This window comes from Mytilus californianus, unplaced genomic scaffold (assembly GCF_021869535.1).
Source record: "Mytilus californianus isolate M0D057914Y unplaced genomic scaffold, xbMytCali1.0.p SCAF_4, whole genome shotgun sequence".
Classification (NCBI taxonomy): domain Eukaryota; kingdom Metazoa; phylum Mollusca; class Bivalvia; order Mytilida; family Mytilidae; genus Mytilus; species Mytilus californianus.
The window spans coordinates 60,408,616-60,428,320 of record NW_026262690.1 but is presented as its reverse complement, the minus strand read 5'-3'; the positions used below and the strand labels follow the sequence as shown (position 1 = coordinate 60,428,320).

Sequence of the window (19,705 nt, the reverse complement as noted above, 5' to 3'; positions counted from 1 at the left end):
AATCAAGTGTTAGACACTCCTGCTGAATAATCAGTCAATCAGATACTGATTTAGTGTCTGCATCAAATTATCTAGAAATTTGTCATGTTTGAAATACAGAATTGCTAAATTATTGTGAACAAATTTCGATGCCCCTTCCCATTTGGGGTATTTAAACATTGGAACCCCCCTTTCCATTCCCAATTTTTTTTCAATGCTCCCCTTAATTTACTCCAATTTCCCCTTCAGGTTCCAAATGACCAGTCCCTAATTAACATCTTTTTGAGACTTTATGCGTTTTTTTTTTGGTTAAAAAGTATTTATTATTGAAAACTATAACAATTGAACAATACAATTTTACATAGCAGTAAAAATATGGGGTTCGGAAACAAGTTTTGATTTTTTTATAAATCCGTCTCTTTTTTTGGGGGGTGGGGTGGGGGTAGGTGGATAGAGTGTGAGTTGGAGTTGCTTTCTAATTTTCGTTTACCCAACATCATGTTGTTATTATGTTCCGTTTAATATATAGTTTAGGTTTATTCCGTTTTTTACCACATATATGGCAATATATTAATAAATTATAAAAAAAACTTCAACAAATCTATTGTTCGAAAAACAAACATTGTAGTTTTAAACTTTTGTTCAATTGTTGTCAAAAGAAAATTGATAAGTATGTTAAGATGAATACGAGCTTTCTTCATGTCAGACTTGATTTGTGTCTTTCATTATTATATAAAGGACATGTTGTGTTTAAATACTTTTGAAAACGTTTATTTCAATAACTTAACAACTAGTGTATATATTAAAAAAGGACACATGTTCTGTTTAACATCAATCCATGGTATCTGGGATCTAATATATCATATAAGACCCTAGATGGTATTTAAAACTAAAATCGTATTTTATATTCTAATTTCATATTATTATATAGATTATAATATGTTACGTACGAAGTTCTCCAATTATACAATGCAATGCTTTAATTATTCTCAAGATTGAAACCAGACAAATATTTTAGTATAAACTAAAAAACGTCCATTGGACCATACCAATGAAAAATTCCGAAAAAAGATTTGAGATTTCAATGCGCAACGCAAATATTCTTTTAAGTATTCCAAATGTTATTCTGTATTTGTCAATTAGACAAAAACAAATATTAAGCGGATCATCCTACATGCATGTATCCTTAAAGAAGGATTAATTATGATGGTAGTTCACTAAATGTAAACTGTAAATTTCAAGGGTAGAATATATCAAATAATAAAGTTGGATTTACATGATTGATTGATGTTTAACGCCACTTTCAGTACTATTGGCTATTTTGTAGTAGCCAGTTTTTATCAATGGATGAATCCAGAGTTCCCGGAGAGAACCACCGACTTTCGGTAGGAAAACTGACAATCCTAGTCAATTAAGATTAGAGTCGAACACACCTGTCACATACGGGGTTCGAACTCGCAACTTCAGTTTTGACAGGCTAGTGATACAGTAGTTGAATTAATTAAACCACTCGGCCATCGAGGCCCTCTTATTTATATGACATCTCGTATATAATAGGAAAAACTGTGTACACACATTATGAAAGCTTTAACATAGAAATATACAGGAATGTGTAAAATATGTAAAACTTTCGATATGTGTTGTGTCGGAATACCACCATAAATTTATTCAAATATACTCCGGAAATATGATAAGTTCCTGCTCCACTTGTGGCACCAGCACAAGTGAAAATCCGGTGATAAATTGTGTTCAAATAAAACCAAAATGTACATGGCATACAACTTCAATATGTATGTAAGAATATTTTGACATATATATTGAAAAGGATCACTTACAAAAATTGATCACATGAAATTGAACTGACTTTCATTTCTTTTTATTAATGCATTTGATTAATAACTACTATATCTATTATGGTAGACACCAATATCATTTTTTTAAATCTAAATGTTCTACCAAAACTACTCTCAAAGGACTCATCCATATTATTAACATATTTTAAAAGAACTGTGCTAGATAAATCAAATGATTGACCTGGACAAATAGACTAAGACATTTGACAAGTACTTTGTTACCCCCTCTCCCTTGGACATAATATATTGACAGTCCCAGCCTCTTCCAATTCTTTCTGAACCAGTGCATAGACCTGTAGCTTATAACCCAGTTACAGGATTGATATAGCTAATTTCATTATACACTTCAGGTTTGTGGGCTGTGTTACCGGAAGTGTATGGAAAACCGGCATATAGCGCATATCTTGAAACGTCACTTCGAAACGAGTTGTTCAACACCTATGAAGTTCTCCAAAGACCAGAAAATCAGATGTTCATATCAATGAGTCTTACTATTTTGACTGTTAATGATATGGTAAATAATTACAAATTATCATAAAAAATCATATTAATCTAAACTGTTTAAATATATTTTCATAGAGATATTATTTGTCGATGCTGCTGGACAAGCGAAACCAGAGTACAGTACGGATCTGGAGACATCGCTTCGAAATGAACTGTTTAACCAATATGAAGTCCTTCAAAGACCACAGGAAAATGTTTATGTCAATGTGACCTTAACCATTTTGACAGTGAACGACTTGGTATATTTTATCAACTACGCGTATTTGCTTCCCTTACTGCTTACTATCGCTTGTATGTGATTTTTTATATATTTATATAGTTTTTATTCAGAATAGGCAACATTTTTTCATTTGTATATAATACTAATATCTGTATACTAGATGCTGTGTGGATAACTTCGCTTGTGCATTGGCAGGAACACAGACGTTCGTCCTTCTATTGCAAATAATTTATATTGCTTCATGGTATATGCTGTAGTTCATGGTTTTTTTTATGTTTTTCTTAACATTACATATATATAGGCGTATTGGTGTTTGTCACTCATATAAACTAACTTTGTAGTTTCCACCAGTTTTTTTTAATTCTATTTTATTATGACAGATCGAATTATTTTTATTTTATATAAAGATAAGAAGATGTGGTATGACTGCCGATGAGACAACTCTCCACTAGAGACCAAATGACGTAAAAGTTACAATTATAGGTCACCGTACGCCCATCAACAATGAGCAAAACACATACCGCATTTTAGTAAGATATAAAAAGCCCGATATGACAAATGGAAAACAATTCAAATGAGAAAACTAACTGCTTGATTTATATACAAAACAATAAACGAAAAAAAAAATATGATATGCATTTTATAGCTCACTATGCGGTATGGGTTTTACTCATTGTTGAAGGTCGTCCGGTGACCTATAGTTGTTAATTTTTGTGTCATTTGGTCTCTTGTGGAGAGTTGTCTTATTGTCAATCATCCCATATTGTCTTATTTTTATATTTAGGCTATTTTACTATACATTTAATTAAAAAACAAATCAACATCGGAACATGGGGAAGCTATTCACAAATGTTTTTGATGAGGAATATTGACACAGTGTAATGAGTTGAAACACACTTATTTTAGTGCCTAACTATATAATGTGGACTATAATGCATTCTGTTTCGATTTTTTTTCTTTTGACCATGGTATTGACTATGCTTATTGACTGTATCCTTGTTTTTTAGTTATTATTATTATTATTATTGGGGATTTTTTTGCTTTTTCGTGTCGCTTGACTCATAATATTGATGTCAGTTGTTGTTTGCGTAAATCTCTATACCTTTTCCATCCACTAGTCCTCTTAAATTGCTCAATAAAAAGCAATCTAGTCAACCTTGAACTTAGTTTTCAACAAGAAGTCCAATTTAAGACTGTTACTGTCATGTGCTTGTATTACTAATTTCGGGAAATCCCCATAGCCATTAAAGGTGCTTTGCATGGTTATTTGAACTTCAAAGAAAACTTAAACCCCTAAAAAAAAAGAAAAAAAAACTCAAACAGAATCTTCAACAAAAAATGGTGTTGTACAAACCATATTAGGGTTTTTGCATGATTCATAAGGGCTACATACTTACATCCCGAAAAACAACAATCGGAATCTCACACACGTGTAATAATTCTCACCTTGTCAGTTTTTGTTTGATTGAATTTGGAATGTTCCTTGGCACGTTTGTACCTGTACGTGGATTATATGGGGTGTGCGACTTGTTTTCGAATTACACCTTAAACCACTGAACATGAACAAACCATGCATGGACTAATTCTTGTGGTGATGCATATTCTATTTCATTATTTTATTTTTATTATTGGATTTTCTATGCTTAAACATGATTTTTTGCTTTAGACTAAGATGGTTTGTATTTGAAAATCTATCTATATTTATTAAACAACATTTTATAACCTTAAAGGATGAAACAAAAACAGTTATAGTAGAATCAATTGATTGGCTTTTATTTGTTTAATTTTGTGTGGCAAAATATAGCAGTTTGATTAATTTCATTTTGCTCTTCCTTCTTTATAATTTCAAGAAACGTAAGACTTCCCTATATTTTATGAACGATAAATAGTACATTGTAAGATTTATATGTCTATTCTATGAGTGTCCATTCTTACTAGAGATAACAATATTTTATTCTTCAGAGCATTAAAGATCAAGCACTCTCAATATCAGGTTACTTAAATGTGGTAAGTTTAGTATTGAATAGATATAAGAAAATCTAACGCATCCTTAAAGGAGACATGACACGATTTTCAATTTGTGTTTCAAAATGTTTATTTATACTTAACTTTCCCCAAAAATACATCGATAGCAATATAAGTGTCAACTATTTAAGAAAATATGTATTTTAATGAGATTTTAATGCAACGATTTATCGACCTGTCAAATATGCATATTTCCATCCCGGAAGTCACTCAGAACGAGGCTAATACGTCAGTGGTTACATTCATTCATATTGACATATGGGTACAGCACAAATTTAGTTTCGATTATTATCCAACAAAACGCATGACAGTGATAAACAATGATTATGTGTGATGCCGATGGATTCAACAATATAATTAAAAAGAATATTGACATGATATTTTGTTTTTTTAATGACACGCAGACTTAGAGGGTGTAAAGATGGGACTTTTTAACAAGCCCAAACTACACTTCTTTTCGCCCACTTTCATTATTATTCTAGAGTTGGGGTCTCGGGTGCCATGTCATGAGTTCATCATAGGTCACAGGTGTACGGTACAGATGATTGAGTTTCGCAATTTCAGGTCTCGTTTGAAGTTGCAAACTTCAAGTGTCACTCCACATGGGGGGTTGATAAAGACATATAGTGATTACGCAATATTACTTCATAAGCTCTTTGTGTACATCCTGGATGTTGGTTTTGCCGAGGGCACAGGTGAGATTGGAATATATTATTGTTGTGTACAGAAAACAGGTACAACTACCTAATCATATATGTTTAATGAATACCTGTAGTACGACCATACAATACCCTATGCACCTTCAATTAAATACCCTAACCCGTGTTGATAACAATAGACAACCTGTATATAGATCTTATTTTTATTGCTTTTAAGAATATGCAGATATAAAAAGGTTTATAACAGATGCATTTTTAATTGACTTCTTGAGATGGAAAATTAAAATATTCTTGTATGCTTGCAAGTCTATAACTTCATAAGAAATTGTTAGACATAAAGCATAAAAAGCAAACAAGGAAATGATACGAGAATGTGAATCATAAGTCTTTTACATTCTTTTTCTGACACATTCCCTATTTCCATTCTCAATTTATTATATTGAACATCGAATATAATTATTGACAACTATTTAGTTGATAAAGATTCAGATGATGAAAAACATTTCTTTTTAAAATGGAAACTTTATAATAAATGAAGAAAGTGTCGTTTACCGTACGGCCTCCAATAATGAGAAAACCCCATACCGTATATTCGGCTATAAAAGTTCTCAACGTGAAAAATTTTAACGAGAAAACTAACTTATTTATAACAAAATAATTTCCGTAGAAAAAAATTGACAGACGTGAATCAACGACAACAACTGATCTATATGCTCCTGATTTCAGACAGGCACATTCAAAATGTGTCGGTGATATATATTTGTGAGCGCCTACGGTACCCTCTCCCCCTCCCAACGTGTGACAGTGGTCTTACAGCAGTACATTAGAACTATAAAAAACAGTCTAACGCAAAAGATCGGTACGAAGTAGAGAAACCACTAACGTTAAAACAATAGAGACAACGCAAAAATACTGATAGCTAGATCAAAGCCAAGTACAGCTAATACACAAGTCATGTTCTCGAAGACTGAAGTATGTTACATGTAAACATTTTCCTGCTCAGTCCCATTGAAAATCTAACATTTATTCAAATGACCCCTTTTGGAAAAAATATTTTGAAAAAGAACATTATGTGTTGCGAATATTTTCCTGGACTCAAGCGTTTTGCTGGTAGCAATAAACAAATTGATAGCTAAATGATATTTGGAAGAGAGGGGTGGAAATAAGTGAATTTGAATTTACTTTGTGTAATTCCTTAAATTTGAAGTTAGATTTATAAGGGTCTGGATGGAATAGCATACTTTAGAAGTGTAGTATAACTATATTAATTATTTCAACATAAGATAGTTTTTCTTAGAAATGTATTGTTTTTAAAGGTAAATAACATAACACGTGACTAAATCACACTACAGGTGCCTTCTTGCCTTTCTCCTGGTCAAGTATGCTATAGGTGTCAACATTTAATCACTAAAACAACAGCCTCCAATAAATGTTTTGTATTGTGTAATTTTATACATTAGGTGAGACGTAAATAAAATATTGAATTGAATTGTTTACATAAAAGAGGGAAAGTAATAAAATTGTTAATTGAATATCCTAATGCAGAAATAGTGTGATAACGGATTTTTCACTATACAAATCCTTTGTGTGATGTATGGTTTCCAACCAAAAAAATTATAAGCATAACTTTTGGTGATAATTTATACCTATTAAAAGTCTCTATGTAATAAATAAAATAAAAACAGACACTTTGCGAACGCCTAATTTGACTTTTACTATCTTTTTTTTCTGCTTCTGGCGCACACATAATTATAACATTACCGTAACAGAGAGAGAGAAAAGAACAATTTGATCATCAATAATTAGAAATTTATATTTTCAATCATGATTAAAAAGTAGTTTTATTTAAATGAAAAAATGCAGAAAGCGGTCTATTAAATTTATTCATCAGACAAACCAAATATGTATGGTAACAATCCGATCGGTATTGTCTGAAAAGTCGTCGTTTTTGGACTCTACGCATGAAGAATTAATATCCTTTTCTTGGTTATTTTTCACACACAATGTCTTTATAGTTTGTCAGTAATCTGGAAAAGTGCAGTCAATACCGTCCATAGTGTATCGACATCGTCTAGTTAAGAGACATTTTCCCAGCTTGTAACCACTGACGTAAGCACGATCACGTGATCGTTATCTAATTAAAAATCATTCTTAATGACAAGCGCTTGATTCTTTGATCAGAAAAATGCTGATTTATCAGGTTTTGACCAGCAAAATTGTACAAAACATGTATTAAGACCAATATTTATTAATTTAATAAAAAAAAAATTTAAAAAAATCGTGTCATGTCTCCTTTAATAAACATCATTAATGGTTAAAATCAAGGAAATCACTGAGGAATTGAGTAACTGTTTGAAATTACGATTGAAATGGATCACTCAAGGGATTTTGTAACTCTTGGGATAAATGATTAAAATGGATCACTAAAGGAGTTTCTTAACTCTTGTAAAATACGATTAAAATGGACCACTCAAGGAATTTCTTGATCATTTGAAAATACGATTAAAATGGATCACTCCAGGAATTTCGTCACTATTGGCATTCTTTTAGTAACTAGGTGGTATATTGGTGAAACGAATCCCTGAAAAATTGAGTAACTGTTAGATAGAAGTATAATTACTTTCTATCCGATGATATAGAAATGCGTTTCAAATACCACAGAAGCACATATTTTTCTGTCCAAGGGCAATAACCACTATATTTTTTTGCCCTTTTGAACATTTTCTATAAAATCCGACATGAAATGTAGGCGTTAATGTGCTAACAAGATCGGACTGACGGACGCTCGAGAGTTCTATGTCAACACTCTGCATTACGATGAGGGACAATACATTTATTTTCATTCAGACTAAAATTAAACCCAGACTCCTGAGGAAATTACATAGCATATGACTTTTACTTTGTTTATTATTATTTTTCTTATCTACAATGATTAATTACCTTCATCACTTTGTTAATGCATTCAGCTTATTCAGTTTTTAAGAGTTATTCTCCTTAATTTATACTGTGGACCAAAATCTGATTTCAATACAGATCATGACTGTGTCCACACTTCGCTTACAAGGATCCGAAAATTATCTGGTCTACTTTCCGTTCTTGTAATTAATACATTAGCCAATGGAATTTCTGCCTCCAAATTTATGAAAGTATGTATCCTTACGACAAAACCCGAGGATCTCGAAAGGTCTTTAAAATAAAATATACGGCGTGAACAAATGATCTTTACCTTAGGTAGCAATACACAGTTAGAAGTTTAGTTTCGCATTTTAGTTATGGTGAATTTGTTAAATATGATTTTTTTTTTGTACAATAAAATAGATTTTTCTGTTTGATAGTCCGTATTTTCACATCCGTACCGCCAATAGGTCCAGAAATTATTGTAGTGTTTTTCAACAAAGATTTGACCCCTCGAACTTTTTAATTCAATTTTATGGAAAAATGAGGTAAAATGCATATAATTTTTTTAACCTCTTGATAGATAAAAATCTATGGTTTCAGGAAAGGTATCACTCGAATGGATTGAAATTCTCCTTTGGATCAAATTTCTGGGACTTTTGTGACATTTTAACCCCCCTATTTGCAATATTTTGTATCAAATAAATGCAGATTGTTGCCATGGTTACACCAAAAAGAGATTATATTTCACCATTATAACTATTGTAAATCAAATCTATGGAAGATGCTGTTTCCATATATATACACATGCATAACACAAAAATAAAGCCTTATTTGTTAGAAAGCCAGAGAAAGAGGTGGTTAAAAATAATGAGTGTCAATTTTAACTTTTTTTCCTAACTGTGTATTGCTACCTTAATCAGATTGTTTGTACACCGTAGTACAACATTTATATATTATTTCGGGTTAAGAGTAAAATGCGTTTTTTGAGATTACTATTTTTGATTAATGCGTTCAATATTTGTGCAAGAGTTACAATTTAGAATATATTGCATTAATGCGTCTGTTAAAGCAATGTATATTTCGTCTGCTAGTGAACATCTTTGATGCGGCGTAGTTATTCATTCAACTCGGTTCAACTGGAAAAGAAAACAAAAATGTCTCCTCTGCCGGATAATCAAAGTATAGAAAGATGTACCACCAAACATTCTCAACATTGAGAACTACAAGCCATTTAAAGTTATAGATTCATAGCCCACATTATGCTAATAGTGCCAGCCAAGTTTTTGATATGTAAGCGTATTTCGTAGACCCTTTACAAATCACAGATGTAAAATTTGGTGTAGATAATATCCAAATAAGAAATTTAGACAATTTTTGTGCTCCTTGAAAATCTCAGTATGGTTTACTTTGTTTTTACACAGTTTTGACTTAGAAGAAAAACCGACATGGTTAGAAAATACAAATAATTACACCATTACTAACACAATTCTATATTAAAATTCTTGTAATGATTAGAAAATACATAAAATAAAACCAATACAAAATTCATCCCAATTTTATATTCTATTTTTAGAAATTTACCTGTGAAGTCACTTTTTGTGGCGTTGATACATTCGTGTGACGTACAGTTCATGATTCTATTGTGGTGAACTGGTGTACTCAGTCGTAAATTTATGGATGTTTGTCCGTTGTTATTCTGTGGTTTAGATGTTGTAATGTACTATCATATTATTTATTTATGTACATTGTATTTCTCTGTCCAGAGTGTTCTTGCGTTTATTTGTACTGTATTTCTGTCACGTAATGTTGTCATTTTAGTGGTATTTTTAACATTGACATATAAGCGGGAGTTTTGGCTAGCCATAAAACCAGGTTCAACCTACCATTTTTATCTTAAAACGTCCTGTACCAAGTCAGGAATATGGCAGTTGTTATCAAATAGTCCGTTTTTATGTATGTTGGCTTTTGTTTTTGTAGCAGTTCAGTGTTTCTGTTGTTCCGTTGCTTACCTATTACAGTTGATGTGTTTCCCTCGGTTTTGGTTTGTGATCCGGATTTGTTTTCGCTTAATCGATTTATGACTATTGAACAGCGGTATACTACTGTTGCCTTTATTTACTTCCATTACATAAAGATTCATTGAAATTCGTTTCTGATTATTTGGTTATTTCTTGGTCGTTAGTTTTATTGGCGGAGGAAACCGGAGTGCCTGGAGTGAACCACCGACCTTCGACAGGAAAACTGACAATCCTAGTCAATTTAGAATGAAGTTGAATGAACCTGCCACGTGCGGGGTTCGAATTCAAATTGATTTCTGTGTAGGAGAAGTAGGAACAGTTTCTCTTGGAAACTTGTTCATTTTGTTTGGTTTGATATTTAGTTTTGTTTTAAAAACACTTGAGTTTTATGACTTGTTGCTATTCATCCTATTCATAACTTTATTAAATTCAAGATTTTGCTCTCTTACGAACAACGGCAGAAAGTTAAATATCCGAAAAAAAACCCAGATATTTTATTTAAGTGTCTTTGCATTAATTTCTCCTTAGAATAGTACGTTAATGTTCAAATGTCTATTTTCTGTCCGGTCTTTTGCAATTGCTTTCATAAGGTTTTATCGAGGACTATTAACAAGCAAGGAACTGCAAATTTGGACACCACATGTTAAGTGAGTTATTTCAAAACAAACACTGGCGGATCTTTACTCTTATACTTAATTCAAAAACTATAGTTGTGTAAGTCTTGGATTCAACAATGTCACCAATTAAAGTGTATTTGTGTGAAAACACTTGTAACATGTACAACTGAATTGTTACAGGCTTGGTCAGATGATCGACTAGATTGGTCAAATAGTTCCACGACTATGCAAGACTATACTAATGTCAAATTTTTGTTTAGTACTGAAGAATATGTTTGGAGACCAGCCCTTATTATAGAAAATTCGTAAGTGTATCCTACATAATGTTTATCACATCACATCATTACATATAATTTAGTATCTTGGTGAAGTACATGTATCTATATATGCGTGTCACTATAATTGAAAACCTAACTCGGTGAGCGGTTAAAATTCGTGTTGTATTCTAATTAGTGTTTCTATAGAGAGGAGGCAGTCAAATAAAAACCAATATTTTACATATGAAATTTCCCTTCTTTGACGATATACAACATAATATGTATCTCAAGACCATGTCAACGAATTTGTATTAAAAGTTAAAAGAAAAGAACAACTGCTTCAAACAACATGTGACTGAATAATACTGATAATTCAATGGGTCTTCAATCATGTGCTGTGCGCATTCCCAAATTGATGTGTTACTTGGTCACTCGTTTAATATTTTCGACATTAAAATATTGCTTTAGTTATTTTTATAATTATTTAAATATATTTATCACTACCACGACAAAATTTCTACATGAAAATATTCTACACATATGGAGGCGAGGATTCAGACGGGGTCACACCCTTTACGCGCCCCATTAAACAGAAAAAAAATATATAATAGGTTAAATTACAGCAAATTTTGTGTCAAAATATGGTCCTCAAACTCCTAATTCTCAAGAGGGCCCGTATACTCAAATTTCGTTTTTTAAAGTTTAATTTAAATCTAATTGTCGATAATGTTACAGCTTTTACCGAAGTGTAGAAATCACTGGTACTTTTGCATGGAAACAGAAACTGAGATGAATAAAATTGTATATACAATATCAGATCTTTGCTGTAGAAACTTTCTGTTTTGCTCAATGCTTATCGATGTTACGAAAATTTAATATCACATTGTATATTTCAGAGTGAACGATATAAGTATCATAAGCGATAAAACCATTCCAATGCGTATAAACAGTAGAGGGATTATCTATTGGAGTCCATCTGGTATTTACGTAGTTAGTTGTGAATCGGACACTACATATTATCCCCTCGACTCACAGGAGTGTTCTATTAAGGTTTCTTCGTGGGCTTACACGTCAACTGAAGTATACTTAACATTGGGAGCAGATCCGATTGATTTGAGTTTTTATTCAGCTAACGGTGAATGGGATCTAATTGCATCTAGTGGTACAAAATCTGGTGATAAAACAAGAGGCTCAGACTCGTTTTCATCTTTAACGTTTACGGTCAAATTGCAGAGACGACCTATGTTCCACGTACTCAACACCTTATTTCCGGTCGCATTAATGGCGGTCCTAATAGCAATGGTGTTCAAGCTAGATGTAGATTCTGGTGAAAAGATCGGATTTGCCTTGACTGTCCTGTTGGCCTATGCTGTGTATTTGACAATGATATCTGATAATATTCCCAGTACATCAGTAACTGTTTGTTACCTGTGTAAGTATAATATTCCCAGTACATCAGTAATTGTTTGTTACCTGTGAAAGTATAATGTTCCCAGTACATCAGTAACTGTTTGTTACCTGTGTAAGTATTATGTTCCCAGTACACCAGTAACTGTTTGTTACCTGTGTAAGTATTATGTTCCCAGGACTTTAGTAACTGTTTGTTACCTGTGTGAGTATAATATTCCCAGCACATCAGTAACTGTTTGTTACCTGTGTAAGTATAATGTTCCCAGTACATCAGTGACTGTTTGTTACCTGTGTAAGTATTATGTTCCAAATACACCAGTAATAGTTTGTTACCTGTGTAAGTATAATGTTCCCAGTACATCAGTCACTGTTTGTTACCTGTGTAAGTATTATATTCCCAGTACATCAGTAACTGTTTGTTACCTGTTTAAGTACTGTATAATACCTTTGTAAGTATAATGACTCCAGGACATCAGTAACTGTTTGTTACCTGTGTAAGTATTATGTTCCTAGTACATCAGTAACTGTTTGTTACCTGTGTAAGTGTAATATTCCCAGTACATCAGTAACTGTTTGCTACCTGGGTAAGTGTAATGTTTCCATTACATCAGTTACTGTTTGTTACCTGTGTAAGTATTATGTTCCCAGTACATCAGTAACTGTTTGCTACCTGGGTAAGTGTAATGATTCCATTACATCAGTAACTGTTTGTTACCTGTGTAAGTGTAATATTCCCAGTACATCAGTAACTGTTTGCTACCTGGGTAAGTGTAATGTTTCCATTACATCAGTTACTGTTTGTTACCTGTGTAAGTATTATGTTCCCAGTACATCAGTAACTGTTTGCTACCTGGGTAAGTGTAATGATTCCATTACATCAGTAACTGTTTGTTACCTGTGTAAGTATAATATTCCAGGTACATCAGTAACTATTTGTTACCTGTGTAACTATAATATTTTAAGTACACTAGTAACTGTTTGTTACCTGTGTAAGTATAATATTCCCAGTACATCAGTAACTGTTTGTTACCTGTGTAAGTATTATGTTCCCAGTATTTCAGTTACTGTTTGTTACCTGTGTAAGTATCATGTTCCTAGTACATCAGTACATCAGTAACTGTTTGTTACCTGTGTAAGTATAATGTTCCAAGTACATCACTTACTGTTTGTTACCTGTGTAAGTATTATGTTCCCAGTACATCAGTGACTGTGTGTTACATGTGTAAGTATAATATTCCCAGTACACCAGTAACTGTTTGTTACCTGTGTAAGTATTATGTTCCCAGTACACTAGTAATTGTTTGTTACCTGTGTAAGTATTATATTCCCAGTACATCAGTAACTGTTTGTTACCTGTGTAAGAATAATGTTCCTAGCACATCAGTAACTGTTTGTTACCTATGAAATTGGGTAGTAAGTTGGAAACAATTAAATTAAGGAGGTTTTGAATATTGAATATTGAAACAAAAAACTTTGTTTTGAATGTAGCTTTGATTCTCATAATAATAGGCCATTATAATTTTGTTAAAAGATTTTTTTCTTTTTACCATATTAGTTTCGAATGTTTAAAATAGTGTCATGATAAAATTAATGAAAGGTTCTAAGCTTTAAAAGTTTTTAAGATCGATATTGTGCAGATAAAGAGTTACAGAAAAAATAATAAAAAATACCTAATGCACATTCAGAATTCAATATACAACACCAAAACGACACGTAAACACATTTGTTTGGAAAAGAACAACTAATTAGAGCTCTGTTACTTTGCATTTTATAAAAGGTAGAATATGTGGTATGATTGCCAATGAGACAATTCTCCACCAAAGACCAAATTACATAGAAGTTCGCAACTATAGGTCACTGTTATGCCTTAAACGACGAGCAAAACGCATAAGGCATAGCAAGCTATAAAAGGATCCGACATGACAAATGAAAAACATTTCAAACGAGAAAACTATAGGCTTCATTTATGTACAAAATAATAAACGAAAAACAAATATGGTCCACAGCAACGAACGCCATCCACTGAATTACAGGCTCCTGACTTGGGATAGGCACATACAGAATGTTGCGGGTTAAACTTGTTCGATGGCGCCCAACCCTCTCCTAACATGTCACAATAGCGCAACAGCATGTGAACAAACTATAAAAATCAACTGAAAAGGTCTTTACTCATCAGATCGATATTAAGCACAAAATCAACTATCAAAAACACTAAAGACACAAAGTCCAGATCTGAGAGTACTCGCAGTTATTGAAAGCTAGTTCAAAACAAATAACAACTAATAAAAAAAAACAGGTGCATCCAAACACTTGATAGATATTATGCAGATATTCAAACCTCATTCTCTATCTAACAAATGCTTTTTTTTTCTTAATATTCAAAATGAAATTGATGCATTAGTTACTTTCACTCTTTCTTAATCTGAAGTTAAAAGGGTTTTTTTTATACCTTGATCTTAAAAAAATTCTTGGAAATCTGCATTCCAAATTTATGACAAAAAAGAAGGACTATTCCTTACCTATTCATTTGAAATGTGTTTTAATGGAGTAAACATTTCTCAAATATGAATCTATAGGGAAAGAAAAATTTCGATTGAACTATTTTTTTAATGAAAAGTGGTATTTCAGACCCACTAGGTTTATATTAATATTATTTATAATATCTGTAAGGCAAACAAGTAAAAAAAAATGCCCTTAAAATCTTCCTACATGTATGCCTTTTATTCTTGTTGAAAATGATACGGCAGTTAATCTTATATTTTAGGAGATTAAAAACGAGTCGCCTAGGTTAAGCAGTCTGAACTTTGAATAAGGAGAAACAGTTCTTGTTCATATTGTTGTTTGCAGCTGCTTTGTCGTGTAATAAACCGATGTCAATAAGTTAAGGCTTGATTTTGAACTGTTCTGTAATGTCTGTTTTTCTCTGTACTTTTTATTTCTGTTCGGAATAAATAGGGGAGGATTGAGCGCTCACGAAACTTGACTCCTCCTCATTTATATATGCCAGTCCTGTCCAAAACCAGGAACTTTTTAAGTGGTTGTGTTTATTTATACCTTAGTGTTTTGTCCTGAAATTAAGGAATTAGGTATTGATTCTTTGATAGTCTTTATTATATTTGATAACTTATGTATAACGTTTAATGATATTGTTCTTGACATATCGTTTAATTCCTTGCCTAATGGTTCAACTGTAGATGTAATGTTGATTTTTATTGTATACCTCACAACAGATTCTGACGAAAGTAACATTTAGAGGTCAATTGTTCAAATTCAAGTTCTTTATTAAATTTTGAGCCTCATCAACTTGACATTTTAGTTAATAGAAATGCATTTTTGAAGCGCTGAATGTAGGCACACTTCTATGAAAGCTGTAAAGGTATGAATAAAAACTGCCGCCAATTGCACATACACACTTCTATATAAACAAAGACAATAAGTGACAATGTCAATGGCTTCGGACAACGCAAGATAACAACGTATCTGGTGGGTCTCATTTGGGGTCTAAGCGTGATGCGGGATTGCCGATTTTTTGTAAGCGTGACACATGAAAGTCAAATTATTGTGCCGTGAAAACGGGAAATGAAGTCTAGCGGGACACGGGAAATTACAAAAAATGAGAATTGCTTACGTACATAGTGTAAGCGGGATACGGGAATCTGACAAAACAGTAAGCGGGATCCGGGATCAGAACCCCCCCCCCCCCCCTTCCCCCCCCCCCCACCCCAGAGTAAAGCCAGAAATAAAGTTCATAACTTTAACTAAAAAAAAACGTAAACCTTATTCAGCATTACACAAAAATATCTTAAAGTCTGCACACGTTGTTAGATTACACACCATGTAAACAATTTGAATGAAAACATCGATTTATCTGGAGGATCTTTTTTTTTTGCAAATCCTATTCCAAAAGTTTGGAAATCCAAAATATCAAACGTTTGGGACAATAAAAACCAAAATAGGGCATTAAAGGAACAACCAAACCGTTAATGTTCAACTTTGCCTGAAGGAGTTTCAGTCGTGCTTTTATTTGAATTAAAAATATTTCCATACCAATATGATATTTGTTTTCTTATTTCAGCGTTGTACCTGGCATTTATTTTTTCCTTAGGGGGCATATCAGTAGTCCTTACAATCTTTGTTCTCAGTTTACATCACAAACCGGAAGAAGATGAAATACCACGATGGGTGAAATCTCTTACCAACACAGTTCTCCTTAAAATGGCATTAATGAAAAGCTGTGGAAAATGTTGCAGAAATTCCAAAGTAGCAGAAGTGGTATCCTTATCCGACAAAACAGAGACCAAGAAACTAAAGATATCCGAGAAATGTGAATTCCCTATTGTAGAAGCCACTGAAGATAAAAATGAAGACGGGATTACTTGGCACAAGTTATCAATTATTATGGACAGAGTTTTCTTTAATATTTACCTTCTACTGATAATTTTGAGTACTAGTATGCTACTAATGGTGATCTTTATTCATTATTCCAAAGCATAATCAAACCATTGCTTACCGGTAAAGGGAAGATAAACTTGTATAATCTTTATTTTTTCTGGAACATAATCCTGTTGTTAATTGTATATTTTTATTGAAGTCAAATTGTATATATCAAAAATATTGCCGATTTTTTCGCTGCGTACTATGCATGTTTTCATTTACCTTCATCACGAAAGGCAGATGCAAAAGTTCGGACAGCGAAAACTGATTTTATAGTATCAATAACAATCATATATTTAGAGTACTAATATTGCATCACACTAATAAAAGGAATCACTTACTGTTCCCTTTTTTTACATTACCTTTAGTACGACAACATAGAATAATTACAAAAAGTCATTTTCCATGTTTCCTTTTTTTCGTCATTCTGTAATGTATAACGAAAGTTTAGCTTTGAAAACAAATCTAGGATTTCTTAAACTGAACAGCACTGTAGTTGTTAACATTATCGTTCTTTGTTCTATGGTGGATAGTTTCTTATTTTTGTACTGTACCACTATTTGCAAAAGTTTTCGTTAATGATGTTTTGGATGTTCTATTTTTATATAGACTATTTTATGCTCCCAATTGTTCATAAAATGTATTCAGCGTATCTGACCTTTGTACTATCAGACGAAATATGCTTATTATAGAAATTTGGTTTTCCTTTTTTTTTGCATTGAACATAGAATAATTGAATTTAATATGATTGATGTTTACAAGTAAGTGGCATGTGCACAATTATATTGGATGTTTTTATTATGAAACTTTGACGATGCAATAAGCTACATACATTGAGGGAAAAAAAATTCTTTGTGATAGTTCAATCATTTATTATCGTATTAACCACTATATTATAATATTGTATATCGTTTTTTTAATAAATATAATGTAATTTCTAAGTATGTCATTAGCTCAGTAAGTAGGGAGATGACAAACTGTGCAAGGGATCCAGGGTTCAACCACCCACTGATACAGGGGTAATTTTGGAACGAAAATCATGCTCTACTGTTACAAATAAACTGATCAAAGATACCAGGCTTAAAATTTTGTATGTCAGACCCGCGTTTCGTCTACAAAAGACTCTCAAATAAAAATGTTAAAAGGGCCAAATAAGTTAGTAAGTAAATAAATTTTCTAGTGTCGGTACATATTTCCAAACAACTACAAACATGAGTTTAATAAAGCTCTTACAACCGTCTATAAAACATATACAAAAACTCATAAATACGAAGTTGAAGAGCATTCGGAGGTAAAAAATTCGGAAAAATTAAGAATACACTACTTTTCAGTCGAATACTTCATTCACATTTAAAAACTGTTATGTTATCGGTAATAGCCATTATTTTATATGTACAATGTCGTTATGTTGTTTGTAAAGTATAGATTCAACTATGAACAGTTTAAAGAACCGTAGAAGCAGTTTTACTCTATTCCCACACTATCGTATGTAAAACTATATTTCGCGTTGACAGCCATTAAAAAAAAATAACAAGATGTGATATGATTGCCATTGAGACAACCATCCACCAAAGTTCAAATGACGTGGAAATAAGCAAATAGATCACAGTACGGCCTTCAACAATGAAAAAAAACGCACACCGTTTAGACAGCTATAAAAGTCCCCGGCATGAAAACTGTGATTGTTTTTGGATTTATAGCAAAATGATAATTGATAAGGGCATGTCAAATGACCTCAAATGCAGAACTTATATTTAATCACTGAAATGGTTCCAAAAAATAGCAGTTAGCATGTAATCCCCAAACTGTACAACTGTGTGATTGCTGTTATTGCCTGTTGAGTCGACATATTATATGTAATTTTTAGAAAGAGTATGCTTTAAACAATTTTCAAAGGAAGTAACTGACTTTGATGCCGAAGACAAGTCGGAGGCATCTGAGGTTTGTTTACACCTCAAAACAATTCCAAGATCAGATTTATAGGTCTTTGTGAAAATGAAAATTATTTTTTCGACAAGTCAATACAATTTTCCGTCACACTTAAGCCATTTTCCAGAAAGGGTTAGTTAATGTAATGACTATATCATCTTTTTGGTATTGTTTCGGTGTATGCTGTACTTTAGGTTGTTGTTCCTTTAATTACTTTTTTTCTTCCTCATTTTCCATTGTTTTTTCCTTGTATTCCAGTTTATACCATTTCTTGCATATTCGATTTTAAAACTACAAGTCGGTCTCGCAGGAAAATTGAAAAGATAAAAGCAACATGAACCCTTCAGAAAAACAGGGACGAACTCAGATGATATGGAAAAGAAAACATAAACGGGGAACTATGCATATCATTTGTATCACTCGTATTTCTTTTTTTTTTAAACCAGACGTTGTTTAGGAAGATATTCTTCAATTGAATATATTTGACGTTCCCTTGTCACCATCTTATGGTGTTTATATATCTCAACTTGTTCGATTCGCTCGTATATGTAATAACTTATTTGATTTCAACGAAAGAAATCTCTGTATTACTGAAAAATTATTACACCAGGGTTTTCGATATCACAAACTAGTCAAAACATTTACTAAATTTTATCATCGGTACACTGAGGACATCATTCGTAAATATAAATCAACATGCAGACATCTTATACGTTCGGGTATTTCACATCCAATATTTTATGGTAATATTCTTTATAAAGCACAAAAATATCGGCATTCACCTAAAAAGCTAACCAAACCTTTAAACAGACTTATTCGGAAAGGATATGGTTAAGATACTGTTGTCAAGTCATTAAGGATTGCATATTTTGGTATTAATATTGATTCACTCATAGGGTCTT

General features: G+C 32.3%; 1 protein-coding gene across 1 annotated transcript in view; it reads left to right on the top strand.

Annotated features, from left to right (window-relative positions):
* Positions 1 to 17,815, top strand: part of LOC127698571 (neuronal acetylcholine receptor subunit alpha-6-like) — a 29,792-nt gene extending 11,977 nt beyond the window's left edge. The window contains exons 2-6 of the mRNA XM_052202080.1: positions 2,412 to 2,575; positions 4,519 to 4,563; positions 10,954 to 11,078; positions 11,927 to 12,462; positions 16,516 to 17,815. Of these exons, the coding sequence (XP_052058040.1) occupies positions 2,412 to 2,575; positions 4,519 to 4,563; positions 10,954 to 11,078; positions 11,927 to 12,462; positions 16,516 to 16,934 (1,289 nt within the window). The 3' untranslated portion in view covers positions 16,935 to 17,815. The remainder of the gene's footprint in view (positions 1 to 2,411; positions 2,576 to 4,518; positions 4,564 to 10,953; positions 11,079 to 11,926; positions 12,463 to 16,515) is intronic.
* Positions 17,816 to 19,705: the final 1,890 nt, after the last annotated feature.